Source organism: Rissa tridactyla, chromosome 2 (assembly GCF_028500815.1).
Source record: "Rissa tridactyla isolate bRisTri1 chromosome 2, bRisTri1.patW.cur.20221130, whole genome shotgun sequence".
Classification (NCBI taxonomy): domain Eukaryota; kingdom Metazoa; phylum Chordata; class Aves; order Charadriiformes; family Laridae; genus Rissa; species Rissa tridactyla.
The window spans coordinates 149432610-149452271 of NC_071467.1; the positions used below are offsets into that span (position 1 = coordinate 149432610).

The window sequence follows — 19662 nt, forward strand, 5'->3', positions numbered from 1 at the left end:
TTGGAGCAATAGCATCCAAGGAGCGCCACAGTTTCTCTAGCTCCTGACATTCAGCACTGTGCAGCATCTGCTTGTGGAGGGTGGATACTTTGCTATTGCTAATCTAGGGCTGAGAAGTTCATAATTTTGTTTAAAATATAATTTCTAAGTATTACTCATTTGTTAAGAAGAAGAGTAATGAACTCACTATGGTTTTATAATTCCTTTAACTATCTCTTCTTCCTCTGCCCCAAAAAATTAATCCTGAGCACTTAATCTCTACTTCTCTCTTACAAATAAAGACCCTGAGTATTTGCCTCAATCAGAACTGAGATATATGGAGCGGAGATCAAAACTGGGAAGAAGCAAGCAACACGCATTCAGACAGAAGCACTTAAAAGTAATAATGCACTAGAAACAGAGAACAAGCAGCAGAGTGCTGTGTGTAGGTGCACGAGGAGAGAGAGGAAGGACAAAGTGATGTTTTTATAGCGCTGTTTCTGGAAAGAATACTCCTGGGATTATTACTGTTTTGGGATAGTGCAGCATCGGAAAAGATAGTTAGCACTGCACCAAGATGTGCTGTGGCTTTTGGTCATTGCTTTTTATAAAAAATTTTACTACCCAGGTAAAAGAGAGGAAAGCAGTGAACATGACAGGGTAGGTCTCCAGAGAGCAGGCCCCTGATTGCAGCGAGGCTGTGCAGATCTCTGGCACTGAGGATGGGGCCCTCAAACAAAAAGGGATTTTTATTACGTATCTATCTCCTTGTCTTTTTTTTTTAAATAGTTTAGAGTTAAAGGTAGACCTAGGATAATGGCAAAATTATTTTGTTAGAATAAAAATAAACCAATTCATTGTGTAGTAAAAAGAAAAATAAAGGAGCTGTAGGAATTGGTGATAATGCAGGAATCAACATTGTCTCTTTTTTTATTATTCCATAAGGAAATTGTTACTGTTATTTAAAGCTGGTACAACCCAAGCTTTGTGTATAAAGGCTGAATAACAAGAAAAAAGGAGAATGTACTGTCAGGAAGCACACATAATTCATGTAATTTTCCTGAATTAAAAAAAGCCCAACAAGATAGGTATGGTTCATTTTGTTACGGAGCATTTTGGAAGGTCCTGGAACACACAAGGATTTTCCTACACAGCAGCAGAGCTAGTGTGTTATGGGTAATTTTTATGCATGAGCATCCTGACCTCTTTTCCCCGTCAGAATTAGTTCTAATGAGTTTGCCAGATTAATTGCTTACATATAATATGTCATAACAGTATGTATATGTTACAAAAGAATCTGCAAAGCTGAATCCAAGGAGGTAACAAGGGCTAGGATGCATCTCACATCATGTTAACTATCTCAAAGGTAGATGGTCTAGCACATGAGATAAGATAGGAAATTTTTATGACATTTCTAGTTATGAAATAAGCTAATTTATGCAGAAAAGCTTTAACAATATTTTTATTTTGCCACTGAAATCACTTTCACAGAATGTAGAGAGCCAGAGCAGCAAAGAACTGGTGCACAACTCTTATTTGGGTTGCACACTTTTAAAAAGCCTTCTGGTGTTGATATAGAATTAAACAACGCTCCAGGGTGTGCAATATGTCACTCATCCACTTTTGATTGAGTTTCTCAGTACTGCGTATAAATCACAGCAATTTCTTTCATATGCTGTTTTGGTTTTTTTCAGTGCTATGTTTTCTTTCATGCATCTGCTTTTATTATATATATATCAATGGTTTAAATGTATTTGCATTTATTGCTCACTATTAACAAAATAAAGAATCATATATTTGTCTTTAGGTATTATCTCATCTGTTACAAAACAAATGATGATCCTCCAGTCAGCCCGGAAACCTGTGCTGCCATCTTGGAGAAAGCCCGCCTTGACAACTGGGTTCTTGGAAAAACTAAAGTAATTTTTTAATATACTCTATCTGCATTATTGCAGTATGTCGTTGTTAACTTATCAAGCCATTTTTTTCTCACCCATTTGGTTACGGTAGCTCTTGGTGTCTGTTGGTTTAAAAAAACACCCTTTGCTGGGTACTGTTCCTGATACCTGGCTGAAATCCTGACCCTGTAAAGTGTTAAAATTCTGATCAGCTTTATTGAGGCCACAGTGCAAAGCAGTATGTGACAATAACACTGCTTGCATTTTCTTTCAAAAAATGTGGTAGTAAGGATTCCAGTGAGCTTAGTCCAAGCTTTCTTAAGGAAAAGAAGTTATACCTCTTCCCTGGAGCAAATCAGACTCACAAAGGGAAAGGAAAAGGTATTGGCTTTCTGGCCAGAGGCCTCTGAGGCAGACTTTGCTGAGCACTGAGGGAAGAGATAGCAGGATAATCCAATATATATGAAGTGGGGCGAAGACTTTAGTATGAGAAACACATGTCTGTTCCCGTACTTTTGCTTTGGTTCTAGCTCACTGGTCTTCCCAGTGTGCCAGAGAGGGACACCCACCCATCCCCCCCCCCACAACTGACAGACCTCAGGAGGTCTGACAGAGAAAAGAAGCGTCAGACAACTACTGCACCAAGTCTCTCTATTTACTAATGTAACGGAAGTGCCCAGGAAGGATATGATTATATAGAGAGATGGATCCTAAACTATTTGAAATCACCTCAGTGTAGAAGAAACAACTGTTCTTCTGAGACAACTTCCTGGATAGATGGGAGACAGAAGCCATGGAGTTACCTCCTCCTCAGTCTTTATTTCCCTCTGCTGTCTTAGTGAGGCTGATGGGCAACATGCAGCCAAAGGAAGCATATCTTGAGATGTGAGATCTATAGCTTACGTTTACTTTAATTAGGGTTAACCTGTATCTGTACCAACGAGTGATCAAAATCAGGGGAATTCTGCAAAATAAGCATAATTATTGTCTTAATTGCACAAGTTCTTTCTACACATTTTATCCTGTCCTAAAATACACCAGGAATGGGTTCGTATCCCTTGTGCTGGACTAGTTTTTCAGGGGTTATATGAGCTTCATGCTTGATAAAAGTAATTTAGTAAATAAACAATGCCTTAGATTTAAAATTGGAAAGCAGAGAGGTTGAAGGTTCCAGATTTGGATCACATTTGTGTAACGTACATCAGATTTGTGAGGTTAGCAAAACTGTCAGCCTCATAGTTTTGAAAACAGATTTATAGTTACAGACTGACGTTTTGCACTGGGACTTTAAAACATCTTCCCATGAAAGCATGAACAAGCAGGGACTGGCAACAGATGTTGAAAGGGAGGGTAAGGTAAACTAATACCCCAGAAAATCAAAGTTCCATCTTTAACAAGAATGATCCTTTAGGTACTACAGCTAAAGAATCTGTTCATCATTTGAAACCAGCTTGTAACTGTTGTTGATGTTAAATGGATTGAGTAAATACAGGGCCTGGGAGGGTAATTTAAACTTTTGCTTGTCTTCCTACTCTTTGTAAGGTATTCCTCAAATACTATCACGTGGAGCAGCTAAATTTAATGCGGAAGGAGACAGTTGACATGATTATTTTGATTCAAGCTTGTGTGAGAGGGTGGCTGGGTTCAAGGAGATACAAAAAGATAAAGGAACAAAGGGAAAAAAGTGCTATTAAAATACAATCAGGTAATAACTTTAAAACATTTAACATTTTGCTTAAAGCTAGTGCATGTGTACAGTTGATAGATGGATATGCACGCTGGATGTGGATTTTGCTGTTTTCCTGCTGTTACATTTGACAAAATATCTTACACTTGGTCATACCTGTTCTTATGAAGAAAAATTTATTTTAACCAGGTTATGACAGTCCCTTTACTGAAGTTACATTTATCAATGTTACATTTAAAAGGCAATTTTAACAATGGAAGGGTGTGATTGCACAGATGATACTGTTATTAATAATACTCTGACATGCTCTGACAAGGTTGTATAATATAATAATGAAAATAAAATGTATTAACCGTCCTAGATAATAAGACCAATTACTCTGTTGATGGAGACATCAATTGAAATTTTTTATACATTTCAAACATCATCTTATTTTACATTCTGATTCTCTTGTGTTTTCTATTCATTTCATTCATAATAACTTTACTAACCATAAAACGTAGGTTTTATCTACATTTACTTCTTGTGCTTGTTTGCCATTTTTTTGAAAGATAAAGCCTCCAAAATATTTATGAATATTTTAATAGAGTTCTGTAATTCCTTCCAGACTTTTTTTATTCTTACAGGCTTTTGTGTACCTAATGGGTTATTTAATTTTTGACATCTCTTTTCAGCTTACAGGGGTTTTGTTGCTCGTAAAGAATACGCAAATGCAAAACATAATAAAAAAGTGGAAGAATATATTACTAGACTTCAAGCAAGTAAGAATTCTTTGCTTTCCTGGCTTTTTATGTGCTATCCATACACAATATGTTGATCCAGTTTCTTTGCTATTACCTAGCTACACTTATTGGCTATGCACATTTACACATTCTGAGGTATAATTTATCTGCTATATATAATATGACTATTATATATAATACATATATATTATAATTTATCTATTATCTGTATACAGTGGTTGAATTGGGTCGAGGTATTCCATTACCTGTACCTCAAAGTGGCTTAGCGGCACTTCCCACAGCTGTGGATTGGGCTGGTTAAATGGTACAGCAAGCTTTTTCACTCCTAGTCTGATGTGTCTTAGTATTACAGCTGGGATTGTAGAAGCCCCATATGATTCTGTCTGTATATAATGTGTGCGTGCATGCTGTTCTATTAGGAATAGCTTTTGTTATGCATCAGTAATAGTTATGTTTAAGAAGACTACAACCTGTAATTTCACTCATGTCTTGGATTCTTTTTTGCCATCGCTCAGTCCAACGTACCAAAGTATTCATTCTCTTCTGTAGCAATAATCGCCTTGGGCCCAGATGTACGCTATGTGACATCCCTTTTTCCTCCCTATATTTCCATCTCCCCCATCCCTGCAGAGATTTGCCTGAGGCAGATGCAGTCTAGGCAGCTCTGAAATCAGCAGCAGTACAAGTAGAGAGGCGCAGGTCTGAAAACAGCTGGCACAAATCTGCACAGCACTTTCAGTAATTACAAAATATTATATTTGGCAACCCCAAATATAAGCTAGTGGTGCCAGTACCTAGGCTATCTAGATTTAAATTACCTCAGATATGCCTTCATGAGTATATACTGACACCAGTGCTGGTTTTAATCACTGTCAGATGCATATGTTAATTGCACTGAGCCAATGATAGTGTGTACTGAAGAGCACTTCACCACAGTTGGTAGAACTTAATCGGTGTAGAAAACAATCTAAAAGCAGTATAAAGTCCAGTGATGTGCCAAAAATAATGACACATCTGAAAGTTGTCAATTATATTAGGACATTCAGAAAATGCAAAAGTATGAATTTGCTTCTTCACTCTGTTTGTTGATCTCCCCAGTGTTTCTTCTTGTCCGCCTTCTCTGTCCTGTGTCCAGTTTCATTTCAACTCTTTTCACTGCATGAGAAGCCAGAACAAAAAGGAAGTCCACTTCTACCTAGCGCTCTTGGGTTTTTCCCCCCCCATTTCTTTCTAAAGAAATACAAAACTCCACTTCTAGTTTGAAAACAAAGCTTTCATAATAAAGCTCTCAGGAAACTTCAAAGGTGAACCAGAATAAGTCTAAAAGGACCGGACTTAGCTTATATTGTCATGTCCATTGACAATGTAACTTGATTTATTTCAAAATAACTCCTGTTGAGTTGCTTTTCTATGAAAATGGAATGAGGATTGTCTCAAAGGTCCAAGAAACTCTAGAGTTATTCCAGTTTGCCCTTTTCTAAGGCCCTGTCAGACTGCAGTATAAAACCCAATTGTGCCACTTCCAGTAAGTATTTGGGTTCCTTTGCCATATATCCAGTTATCAAGATGGAGTTTATGTCCCTTTTATACAGTGCTTCTTACACTGAACCACTGCATCTAGTGGCACCCAAGTCTGTCTAAATTATGAGTAGGGAATGCTAAAGCAAATAAAACCTAGCACCAAGTTATGTGAATGTGTTAGAACAGGCTGCTTATGCTCCCTTCCCAATCCTCAGTGAGCGTCACCTTTCCCTGTGATGCAAAACACTCTCAGCAGAGTTGGAGTAAGAGCTCCCATATCTGCTGTCTCCTCAGGGTACTTAAATCACCTGAATCCTTTATCCACATAGTCTTGTTACTGCATTTGGAATTAGAGTTCAACAAAAATCTTTTGAGAAAACACTATGTTCTTTTTATTTTGCCAAGGATTAGCGGATTTGTGCTGAATCCCTGGAACTGCAGACTTGTCCAAATCACAGCACTGTGGAGACTATGCCAGTTCCCATTAGGAAACTATTTGCCAGTTCAGGAATTTTTGAAGCAACATTCTGAATGCAATTCAGTTTCTGATTAAGACATTTCAGTGTAGATGTCTAAAAGTGACATAGGTGTCTAAAGTCCTCTTATAGTCAGCAAAGCCTAGAGTTTGATTCCTTTTATTCAAAACCACCAAAAGTTCAGCTCATTTGCCCCCATGTTGGTATCTAGTGTCATTTGAGATGCCCTAGGTTATCTTGCCTGGCCTCCAGCTTTATTTCATGTGGTATACCCAACTTTCTCTCTACAGAAAGTCCCGTCAGTCTTGTTCTTTTTGCCAGCTCCGTGCAGATGTCTTGGCTATCCTGGAGCACTTCAGATGGCACTATATACCTATGTGCTGGCAACTGCATCAAGCCTCTAGTGACTAGTCAATGCCGACATGTCTTAGGGAAGACCCATGTTTGAGTCCTTATTCATGCCGGTCCAGACCAGAAACTTGAACTTGTGCCTCCCACAAAGCACGAGTAGCGAGTACCCTTGCCATAGTGCACCTGGTTGCGTTGGAGCTTAGCACATCTTTCATGCTGAGCTTTTTCATTCTGAATAATGAGTCTTTGCAAAAGAAGCATGAGCTAAGTCTTCTGTAACTGCTGAGCTATAAAATTTTCAGTTTGTCTCTGATCTAGTGAATGTTCAGCTAATTCCAAGTCTGTGCCAGAAGAGAGCCTGGTAATCTCAATAGCCTGATAATCAGGCGTTTCCCAGGAAAATGAAAGACTTGAGTCAAATCAATTGCCTGAATCAGGCAAAGCAGGTACATGAAGCTGAGAGCACTGTGTTCTAGAGGCACTTCTATAGCACTATGCTTCTGCTTCATTCTGCATCTTCCTGTATTTTCTTTAATCCAATAAAGTACAAAGAAAGAGCTTGTTTGTATCCTCATGTAGAATGGGTACAGCTTTCTGAAATCTCAAAAAAGTTTTGTGGGGGAGAATAAGATGAAATGTAATCATAACAACCACCCCAATCCGTATTTCCTTACTGTTTTGTGTTTAATGCTGTTAGCATTTGACTCTCTGAAACGTGTGGGACATACAGTGCTTGTTGCCTAAGGTTGTTTTATATTACAATTTGTATCAGTTGCCAGAGGATACTTACTCAGGAAGAAGAGAAAAGAACTAACTGAGGCAAGAAACAAAGCAGCAATAACAATTCAGTCTCACTACAGGGGATATAAGGAGAGGAAGATCTTCAAAAGGAGGAGGTACTGTTATTTTCTCTCTCTTATGTCACTCAAATGTGTTCCTTTTCAGTAACTATTCTGCGAAAGAACAGTGATGTAACCTAAAAGTGGAGCAAATTAGGATTATTCTAGATATGTATGCAGAAGTAATGTATTTTTATGTGAACGTTTTTAATGGCAGTAGCCAATTTTCTTATATTTATAAGGCCAGGGAATAAAGGCATATTTCGGGGAAAGATCAACAATATTGTGCTTACCTGTAATGTTAACGTAATCTGTAGGTTAGTCTCTTTTCATAGCTCATCATAAAAAGCTGAGACAAGAGCGAGAAATAGGCATCTCTCTGCAAGGAACTGTTCTTCTCATCTTAAGTCACTGTTAGAGATAAGCATAGGTGATGACAGCAGGAACCCGGATGTCTTGCTCAGATCAAACAGATGAAAGTTAGGTGAGGCGAGTCACATCCGAAATCTCTCTGCAATGTGGTTTAGTCCCAATCTCTGAAATGGAGCTAGTAGCACTTTGCTTATCACCATCATTTTTTCAGAGACAGCATTTAAGTAGTGGAGACTGGCCCAGAGAGGTGGAAAAAAGCTGTGAAGGAGTCCAGAGTCTTTCAGAGAGAAGGTACAGGTTGGCAGATTTCACCTGGAACTGAAGTTTTATTGATGGTAACAAAGACGGTTTAGGGACTCGGTCTTTTAAATTTGACCTGGACTTATGGCCAGGATAATTCTTTTTGCATTCCTAGTGTAGCTTGAGGCAGTTTTTTTTCATGAATACATTTAGGATTGTGTGTATTTATACATACTTGAGGTGCTAAAAAGTTTCTGCCTTATGTTTTTGTTAATGTTTAAATTAATTCTTTACTGTTTTATCAGCCCTCATGCAGCCTAGATTGTCCCCCTGGCAATTTTCCGTGAAGAATTTAACAGGGACGTCCCTTTTCACTTTAAAAAAATAATAATCATCAGAAAGACAAGAGATTGGTTTGTTGAATTTAATTCTAGCTATATGAACTACATCTTCCCCATGTTGCAATATATCAAATTGCCATTTAGTACACAAACACTGCCAAAGGTAGTTGTAAAGCTGTCATTATCCTTCATCTCCTTCAGCTATAATTTTTGCCCAAACCTCTATTCCATTCAGGGAATCACTTAGAAAGAAACAAACTGAAAATGCAGCGTCCATTAGCAAAAAGGAAAAGGATGAAGAACTTCAAGATAATGGTGAAAGTCCATCTGAAGTGAAGAGTGCCCTTCCCAAAACAGAAGAAGAAGCAGCTGTTGTTGTTCAGAGCCATTACAGAGGCTACAGAGTCCGTAAAAATATAAAGGAACAGCACAAAAAAATAGCAGAGGAAGAATTATCTGCTGTGGAATTCCTTGAAGCACAGCTGCAGCCAGCTCAAAATGATTCACTGGAAGAAGCAGCAAACGAGGAGACTCAAGATGAAGCTGATGCAGTTACTGATAGCGAGTGGTCTGGGTACAGTCACACAGGGAATGTCCAGGAGCAACAGAAAACATCCACTGAAGGAGAGGGAGCTTCTGTGAAGCAGAACCCTGCAGTAGAACATGTTGGTGAAGGTGAAGAACAGGCCTCTTTGGAAGAGCTGTCCAGGAAACCTTCTGTCAAAATCACAGCTGAACCTGCTCCCCAACAGGAGCAAGGTAACCAAGACACACTCAGTGCAGATGGGCAAAATAAAGAATCTGCTGTGGTCCAGCCCAGGACTGACAGGGATGCGGAAAGAAACCACCTGAAACATGAAGCAGTGATGCCTACAGGATGTAAAGGAATTGTAAGAAAAGAGTCATTAAGAGGTTCAAGGAAGCAAGTTGAGGCAGAAAAACAATGTTCAGAAGACAAAGAGAAGGCAGCCGTGGTTATTCAGAGCAGTTACCGGGGTTACAGAAGGAGGGGACAGCTCAGAAAAGAAGGGAAACTACCTTCCAAAAGTCAAGAGAAAACTATAAAGGAGACAACAGAAGCAGTACGTGTTCAAAATAATGATCCCCAAACAACAAAAGATAGGGAAAGCACCGGTACAGAGGCTGAAGACTCTAAGACACTGAAGGGAGACTCAGAGAAAGAGGCTTGTGATTTGGCAGCCTTTTCGCGGCAGGTAAGAAGCATATGAGCTACGTATGTTGAGCATAATACTCTGAGCAATGACAGAATAGCAAAGTTTTTTTACCAGCTTCAGAGGCTCTCTTTAAACTGAGACTGAGATTTTGTAATGACTGTTCTATAAAAATGCATATTTTGGGCTGCAAGGGAAAATACCCTTTTCAGAAAATAGGGAAGGACAAAGTTAGCTAAAAATTATGTTAGTTTCAACCTGGTTTAGATTAAATGCAGAAGCTCTGCCTCTGTGGAAATGTACGTCTACTAGGCAAGGTCTTTAATTCAGTAAACTTGTAAAATGTCTCTCTAAATGAAACTAAAAGTTGCTGTGTCAATGTCAGGGACTCACACATGTGCAGAGAAGGATGCCTACAGCTGTAGAAGCTATTTTGCATCAGCAAGGCACCATCTACTCACGTGTGAGCCAATATGAAGTAGCTGCAGGACTGGGCTGCAGCGTGGAGTTTCCTACATGTCTTCTTTTCCTTGTTTCTTTGCTTTTTGTTTCTTTTTACTTCTTTTTTCTTTTTTCTTCTTTTTTCCCCCTTTTTTTTCTTCTTCTGTTGTTTCTTCTTTTGGTATTTTTTTTTTCTTCTTCTTCTTTTTCTTTTTCTGTTGTTTCTTCTTTTGGTATTCTTTTTTTTCTTCTTCTTTTTCTTCTTCTTTTTCTTCTCTTTTTATTCCTCTTTTTTTCTTTTTTAAGGGGATTGGGGACATAAATGTGGTAAGGTTCTACACTGCAGTAGGTGGAGCAATACCTTTTAAATTCATTCTCTAGTCCACTATTTTACCTTTGATTACCCTGGAACATGTATATGTACTCATATAATAATGTAAAATCCTGTGTTATATTTTTCAGATATCAAAATTATCTGAAGACTACCTAGCATTGCAGCAAAAATTGAATGAAATGATATTATCACATCAGCTGAGACCTGTGATGCTGTCCAAAGACAAGCAAGCTAATGGCCGACTTTCTTCTCACGTTTGTCAGTCAGGTAACGTTGAACCTTACTGTTAGCAGAATTTTCATTTGTAAACAGGACTGTCAAGAAGCGACTCCTAGTCATGTTTTGAAACTGGTACTAGTAGATGAGTTAGCTCTGGCTTGTCATATGACTCAGGCTATGTATTTTTGTACTAAGCCCCCTGTTGATACATGTATGGAACATAGTTTCCAGAAAATTATTAAAGCCTGGTTGGGATTTACATATTTATCATTTTCTTGGTATTTTGTTGCAGCGCTACTTAAGATTGGTGAATGAATCATTGTGAGACCTAGACATAGCATCTCTAGGAATACATTTATTTGGTAAAATTCCACATTGGCTCATTTTTACTCATATGTTGCTCAACTGTGTGTGCTATTGGTAAGATATGGGACTATGTTTTAAAAACAAAATATTTTTTAGGTACTATGTCAAACAATTTACCAAAGTTTGCTGTATATATGATGAGTAAAGTTTTCGCTATCCACAAATGCAACTGAGGCTATCAAAACTTGTAACTCCTACCCATGTTGGTGGGCATGTCCTTAAAATTACGAGTAAAGTTTTATTAATAATTGGCATCCATTTAACTCACTTAAGAGGACATTACCTCTGAAAATACACTCCAATGTTATTTATATTCCAGTTAACATGGGCATGGGGGGTTCCCAAAATGCAGGTTAGGTGGCAGTGGGGAGCACTGGGAGAATTAAGGTGGAAGACGTGGGATTCAAAGCATGCAGATCATTAAGACCTGTGCCCCGTAGAGAGGTCCACTAGGAGCTGACTGAGCTGCTCAGTCCTCTTCAGATGGAATAGACATAACAGGGGATTTCCTCAGCCTGTGTCTTTGGCCGCAGATGTGGAGGACGATGAGGGGCAAACATGGCAGATGATGGGGTGGGTCTCCATTTCTGCAGGGTGGCTTGTGCCAGCCCGTGCCACTGTACTGCCTCTGGGGAAGATCTCTGCTCGCCTCTGCACAGCTGGGACCAGATCCAGGACTGTCCCTCGCTGCCCAGAGCTAATTGTACTATTTTCACTGTAACATGGTGAGTTCAGTTGTCATGTATGCTGAAACTTCTTTCTGTTCCCATGGCTACATTGAAGAGAACCTAAAATTACTTCACCCCCGCTTTGCAGTCCTCTCAAATGAGCAAGCTGCTAAAATGAGGGCTTAGTGTTTATGAAAGCTAAACCCCTAAGTGTAAACTGGCTGCTGGTAGATAATCTATGCAGTTCAGCCCATTTGCAAGACCAAAATCTGCAAGAGAAAATAAATGTGAAATGGAAAACTAAGCGCCATGATCTTTTATTAAAGACAGAGCAACGTTTGGGATTGTCATTAACGGGTTTGCACTGAATTCTCTATGAAATATTGCTAATTTTTGACAAGATAAACCTGAGGAATTAAAAAATGCATACTTTGGAAAAGAGCTTGGTTCTTACACATTTTCCTACAGAAGCTAGAGAAGAGACGTAGATAGAGGGAAAGGGAATACACGGATGCCTGTTTTATCAGTTAAAGGTCTCAAGTTAAAGTTCACAAGTGAACCAGGTGAAAGTGTATCAGTATGTTCATGCCATGTGCAAAATGGAGCAAAGTCTACCCTTCACATTGCTATAAATTTAAGTAGCTCTACAGGAGGCAAAAGGATGCCAGGGTTTGTCCTGTGCATGCAACCCGGCTTAAAGTAGTGACCTGTCAGCCACCTCACTTCCCTTTATCTCCGAAAATGTCCTGCTGCTTTAAACCTCTGTGGTGTCATAATACAGTGGTTTTCTAATGGTAGAGTGTGTGAAAGTGCTGCGTTGTATCCTTTTGAACACTGACATGAAAAATGTCATACATTTCTTTGAACCAAGTCAAAACGCTTTTTAAGACGACGCTGAAACAGTTGTTGAGTTGCACAAGAGACCAGTTCTTTGGCCTCATTTTAATAAATAAAAGGAAATAAGATTTTTTTACAAGCTAGTGTTGGGTGGTCTTAACAAAAGGAGGATTTATTTTCTTTATGTTTTCTCCTGACAAATGACTGTATGTGTGACATGACAGCACTTAGTTCTTTTGTGCGTCAGGCAAAATCTGTAAGAAAATTCTGATTAATTGCAAGTCCCTCCTTTTTTTCTCTTTATCTTATGGGTGCAAAAATTGAGTGTTTGCTATTTTTACTAATTGCATTTTACAAAAAATGCCAGCAATAGCAATTGTAACTTTAAAACAGTAAGAAGCATCAAAAAAAAAAAGTCCTGAATGCCCATATTCATGTCGATTAAAACACACTTTGTAGTCAAGGCATGCTCATTTCAGATGGCTCATGCAGAATTTTAGCAAAATATTTTTTTCAAAATAAATACGGTGGACACATGCTTTTGGTTTTGATTGAATTGCTGCAAGTTGGCATGTAGGCAAGGTGAGTACAGAGCTCCGAAGGAGTTACTCTTTTCAAAGCTGAATGCGTTTAAAATGAAATAGCGTGTGCTATTTGACTAAGAAGCAGTAACTGAACTCACTAGAGAGAAATGTGCCACTAAAGCGCAGGCCAGCTAAAGTTGTCCCACCAGCCCTTAAACACTGCAAAGCATGAGTTCACCCCTTTTATCTCAAACCAAACTAGTCCGTCCAGCCTATTTATTGCTGTCCAGTAGTCACTGAATGCTCTGCTCCAGTAAATCAAACCACCCCAAAAACAGTCCTCCTACCGTTCTGGACAGAACTCTTGTTCCTAATCTTTCTGTAGCCAATTTTCCCTTGATACAAGAGGCAGTATTACACTAAGCTGGGTCTGGCTCCTTGGCCCTTCTTGCCCAGCTGGTCTGAGCTGGGCAGCCACAGTTTGTGTTTGCTGTGTTCGGTTGTTGACCCAAGTACCTTGTACAACTTGTGTGGCTACTTGTGATAAATGTAACGAAGGTGACTTTTGCCAGACATTTAAAAAAGCACGAAGGAAGGCCAGCTGGGTTTTACCCAAGCGCTGTGTTCTGCCAGCCTTTCGGGCAATGACGGGAAGTTTTACTCTCTGCAACACAGTGGGTCTGACAGTGGACACCAGGCTCAGCTGCTCACCTAGGGTATGGAGCGGCGGCAGCAGGGACTTACATATTCTCGCATCCCCAGCCATATTCATAACTGCTAACCAGTCCGCTGAAAGACCTTTCTTGGTGTAGAATGTGAACTTTTTTTTTCTACCTTTGAACGTAATGCACACAACAGGACAACTGTTTCCTTTCCAGCTATGACCAATGCACAGGGTACTGAAGTAAGAAAATACGCTGCAGTAATTCCCCAGCTTGGCTGTGGGCTGGTTGGAGCCTAAGCATTACAGAGCTCAATCACAAAGCTGCATTGTCTTAAGCTATTACAGCAAACATGATCTAACTACACGTAGAGAATATTTAAATGAAAATATGCCTGTATTCAGTTCACTTAGGTTGTACTGCTTGCAACACGAGAGTTATCAGCGTTCTGGGTATCGTACTTTCTTCCTGCATGCCATAAAGTAAGATAACCACACAAAACAAAGACATGAGGTAATGTACTGCAGATTATCGCACTAAAGTGAAGCAGGTAGACGTGGTGAGTGATTCACTCTCTGTTAAACAGGGGAGGAGCCTTCCTGTCTTCTTGCCTACATTATGTGTTACAGTACAATTTATACACACACATGTACAGAAGGATGTGCTTTTACTGCAGGTTTCCCTCTAGGGCTACCTTTGCTCTCCTAGCCATATGAAGGCAAGGATTGTTGAGCTTTAGCTATTCTTTAAATCATGTAGTATTTACCTATTTTTAATTACTTTGGTCATTTACATTTATTTGCACTTACTCCTCAGCTTCACTAGTTTTGTATGTCGTTTTACAGCTGTAACACGTGAATTATATTTTATTGCTGTATGCCAGATAGGAGTACTTGTCTGCCCTCATCTGTGGGTAGGTGGCCGTTGTTCAGTTTGAGAATTTACCTGCTCCTCTGATGAAATATTTTATTACGTTGCAACCCACAGAAGGGGAGAAACTGTGGGGCAGCTGGGCGGCATACTGTGACAAACGTTCAGATTTTCAAAACTGTTTATTTTAATAAAAATACAAAGCCTGCAGTTTAAAGAACATACGAGCAAAAAGGTTAAACGAATCTTAAATCCACAAGGTTAAGTTGTTCTTAAGCGAGTTTATTTGTATTCATAAAAATGCGTAAAGCAAGCTGCACAAGGTTCCTGGAATAAACAATATTCCCTGTGGCTTGAATTTCTGAGTAGGTTATATTTGCTTCTTAAATGCTTTCAACTAAACATAATGGCTGCATCCCAGGACTGCACCTTTGGACTGCTAGTGAGCCTTGGGTTACAGTGGTGTCAAAACAGATGCACAAATAGCCTCCGTCAAGTCTTTTGAGGGCAAAGCCTGAAGTGAGGGGAACTTGGTCATTATGGGAGCAAATTTTTTCTGTTTTCTCCAGATGAATAACAGCGCCCATCCTTGTAAGTATTAAATGACAGTTCAAGTACAAAATCTCGGGAAGAGAATTTTCTATATTTAGAAGGAAATTCACATGGTACAAGGAACTCCAGTGCAGCTGAGGACCTCTTCAGCTGCACAAAGCAGTGAGGCGGGCAGGGTTTTCACCCAGGATTCCTCCTGCTGTAGGCTGCCGCAGCACTATTTGCATGGGTTTTGTGGGCAGCTCTTGCAAGGAAGAGGGAGCCCGTGTAGCGCTGGGTGTGCGGAGCAGTATTCACTGGCTGGTCTTTCCTCTTTGCGAGTGAGTGGCCAGCCAGGGACCACCGAGGTGTGGGACTGGAGAAAAGCAGGGTAGTCAAGGGCTTCTGCTGTTTGGTCGTTCTCAGGTACTGGAGTGGCCCTTTGGATGCCATGTAGCCAGGTCGTAGAAGATCTGGTCAGATCCTTGCAGAGCATAAGATTTGGGAGGTCATGGAAATGGAGTGCAGCCATTTTCCTTAAACATCCTCTCCTAAATAGGAATAATCCCAGGCTATCAGACGCTCCAAAGTGGGAGTATTAGTGTCAGCCAGAGAATGAAACTGCTTCTCTCAGTGGGGCGAGCAGGACTTAGGTGCGAGAAATCAAACACTCTCCTCTCCTGCTGGATGCAATCGGAAAGTTCTCAGTCTCTTGCAGTTCCTAGTTCTAGGTCTCTGCCAGAATAATCCCTCTGTTTTCTCCAGATTGCTAAACATTTGCACCCATCAACTGTAATTTCCAAATCTGGCTGTGGTAAACATCCCATGAATAAACAATGCCTAAAAATTACGAACCAGAATTTTGAAGAGCAGTGCTTTTCTGTGTGATCCCAAACTTGAGTAATTACATCCTCATACTGTGTACAATTAGGACAGTAAAAAGACATGCACATAAATGTTGTAAGCAGTAATAGCTCTTCACTTCTCATTAACAAGTCCTGGAATTCCAGCTACTATATTTGCATTTTCCTGATTACTTCCAAGCCCCTCTACAAACCCCATACAATTACTGCTCTTATTCTTGTTTTTCTTCCCGCTTTATTCTGAGCCTGGCTTTATGCTTCCTGTCCCTGTAGAAGTGAAACAGCACTGAATCAAACATGTAACATTTCACTTAAATGACCGAAAGATGGGTTTATCCGTTTCTCCAGGTGGCCTAATAAATAGAGACCTTTCATCAATTAGATGCTTATCACAGCTGTAACCACACTATTTCTCCAGTCTTCGGTATAAGATCTGTTGTAAGTCATACATTAATTTACATTAGCATCCATGTTGTCTTCCAAGCTTATCATTGTATGTCAGAATGTGCGGACACAGTTCAACATAAAGGGCTGTTGATACTGACTCATCTTTATTCAAGCTTTTGTTGCTCATACTTGAATGTTTCAAGCACATGCAGCTCTCCACAATTTCTGTAGTTTGTGGCGGTGTTCAGGATACACCTACATCAAATGAGCTGGGCCTAAATTTCATTGTCCCTTTTCTTATTTTTTCGGTGTATTTGAAACTTTCAGTGAACTGAAAGTAGTAATACCTGTAACTGAGCACCACAGAGTCAAAGACTGCGTGTGAAACTTATGGGGGAACCCTTGAGGTAGTGTTAAACGAGCTAGCTGAGATACTGATAGGAATAAGGACTTTTCCATAGATTTACTAAACCTTCTTTAATGTTACCTGGCAGCCACACTCTTCACGCACCTTTGCTGACCCTTAACTCTGTAATTCATTCTCACGGAGAATGACCTTAACTTTTATTAAACTTTCCATCATCACTTGATCAAATGTATGTTCTGACAGTCTGCTTCAGGTTTGGGCAGCAGAGAGATAGAACTTCCTGGTTATGTGTTACAGCGTGGCTGACATTTGCTGTTAAGGTTCAAAAGCAAGGCATCCATGTCATGAGAGCAAAACCTCCTTCTTTTGACTAATTGCGTACTGACTGCATGCGCTTAAGCAGTTGGAGGAAAATCCTTCTCCCTTTCAACTTGTTCAACTCATCTTCCTGTTAGTAAAAGCTTTAAAAAGGAATGTCTGTGGGGCATCAAATGGTTTTGTTTCCAATTTCTTCTACATATTGCTTCTAAGGCACGGGAATGTGTCACAGCACCGGCAGCAGCTGTGCAGGTGGGTATAACCATAGGGCATGGGCTGGCAGCAGAGCCGGGAGTCTCGGCTCAGTCCTTCGGTCCAGCTCCTTGGCTGCCTGCATGGCTAAGTGGGACATAACCTTAAGCAAGACTCAGCGTGTCTTGCTTAGAGCATCTCATTTACCCTGCTATTAGGATAGGGATGATAGTGCCAACCTGGTATTTGCAAAGTGCTTTGACGGCTACTGTTGTGAATGGGTTTTGTATCAGTGTTGTGACGTATGTGTTAAAATGTTTGTTAGATAGAAAGCATCAGTTCTCTTTTTACATATGAAGCACACGGCCAGATCTTTCTAGAGATACTTGAAGTCTTAAGGAAAAATAGGCTATAAAATATTTTACTATGGAGAGCCTGAGCTTCAATAAAAACCTTTTCTTTGTAATGGACTCCAGAAGCAACGTAATTGGCCTATTAATAAGTGAATGATTTTACTCCTCCTTTCTGCTTCATTGCCTACTGCAGAAAGGTGTAGGCCATCTGGAAAACAAGCGCATCAAACTCACCATTTATCAGGCTTGGGTATCTAATTTGCCTTACACCTGTAACTCTACTAAGTAAATGATTTCTGGAATTATCAGCAACTAATGAGAAAGCAAATTTTAGTTTGTGCAGTGTGTTACCCAATACAAGCAACTACCACATCAGCTGTATTTCAGTAGCAACAAACACACAAATCTAAGTGCAGAAGGAAATCACAGGTTCACTTTCTGGTGAAACAAAGAAAGCTAAACCCATCAAACTATTTTTACTTACTGTGTAATTTGGAGATAGAACTGCATTTTCAGCCCTCAATGCAATTTTAAAAAGGAACGATGGAGGTCCAAGCTTAGCAGGCTGTCTGCCCCAACATGGTATTTCTGTTCCCTCAGTTCTTTTGCATAACTCATACATATGTACAACGCATGTGCTGAGATGAAAAGCTATTTTTTACCGAAACCCTTCTCATTGTCAAAATGATGTTTTTTGAATGTAAGAGGAGTCTTCTTTGCAGAGCACATACACAAGAAGTATACATGTAATTTCAGTTGGAATTACTGTAATCTGGAATATGATAATGCTTTATGTGTTTGACAGTGATGAATTAAATAACGTAACTGCATCCATAGCGATGAATTCTTAGGGGACAATAAAAACTTCTTAGGTATTCTGAGAGCCTTTTCCTTGGGATTTTCCTAAAACCCCCAATTTGGCTTCATTTTCTTTTTCAAACTTTTCATGCAGTCATGATCTTTGACAGAATTTTCAAAAACGTCCTATACACAAGGGGTTTGGTGTTTCTATTGAACTACACTGAATTTCAAGGGCTTTTTTTTAAGGCATTTTTTCCAGTTTAGGCTCCTGTTGTGTTTAAAAATAAAATAGGGAAGATATGCCTCTACACTGTCGCAAATGGAAACTCAGATAACTCCAGGTGGCCCATTTGAAATGCAGCAGGGTAACAACAGCCCACATAAAATCACAGTCAGACCTGCTATACCTATTCAAATCAAAGAATGTAATTTATATTTAATACAGGTTACTGAAATGAATTTATTGCGTCTAAATTTCATTGTTTAACATGAATTATCTGTACCCTGACTTAGAAAAACACCCTTGTTCTCTTAAGTGCAAAATGTTAAAAGATACTTGTTCATTCATTACATGAGAAGCAGACTGCATTTCAGATAAGAAACTAAAACAATAAATGTAATCATTATCCAACTACAATTCAAATTAACATTATTCATCCTGCCTCCTCTGTATATCCATGACCTTTACAAGCCTTTATTTATCACACATAACAGAAAACTTACACAGCTAATTTTGCAGGAGTCAACACTGATGTATTACTGATCGTTTCTCATTTAAAATGATTGTGCCACCTCCTTAATTAAAAAGATGCCTGATGTACATGGGAGAGTTTTTATTTTTATCATGTAAAAGGGTTTCTGATGGTCATTAGGGAACAAAATACATTCTTCCTTCTAAGACTCAATCACATGTAGTTAGCACATTGGGGTTATGGAGCTAAAGTCACTTCATGTGAAAGAAGATTAGATCATCAGAACACACTTCATTAATTCATTGGGAGCTAGATCCTCATGCCACCCTCACACTATATTCATTTATGAGTAAGGAGATGTTCTTTCTCATGGACTGTCCTCTGAATACTTCTGTGATGGGACAAGGGCAATCTGAAACCTCACTGCATAATGCAGTATACCTGGACCAACAGTTCACCTTGCTTAGACCTTGTGCTGTGACTTCATTCATCACCCTGTATGTGTCCCTGTGACCCATCTCTATCATAGGTGTTCTGCTGCCCTGCAACCCCTGCCTCCACCATGAAGGAATTGCTGTAGCCCCCTATTAACTTTTCCAATAGCTGAAGCTGAATGTA

The 19662-nt window shown here is 39.5% G+C and overlaps 1 protein-coding gene across 1 annotated transcript in view; it reads left to right on the top strand.

The window, feature by feature from the left end:
• The window catches only part of MYO3A (myosin IIIA), a 116881-nt gene that overhangs the window by 89777 nt on the left and 7442 nt on the right, over positions 1-19662 (top strand). The window contains exons 26-31 of the mRNA XM_054191533.1: positions 1787-1898; positions 3420-3582; positions 4239-4325; positions 7428-7551; positions 8683-9661; positions 10523-10661. Of these exons, the coding sequence (XP_054047508.1) occupies positions 1787-1898; positions 3420-3582; positions 4239-4325; positions 7428-7551; positions 8683-9661; positions 10523-10661 (1604 nt within the window). The remainder of the gene's footprint in view (positions 1-1786; positions 1899-3419; positions 3583-4238; positions 4326-7427; positions 7552-8682; positions 9662-10522; positions 10662-19662) is intronic.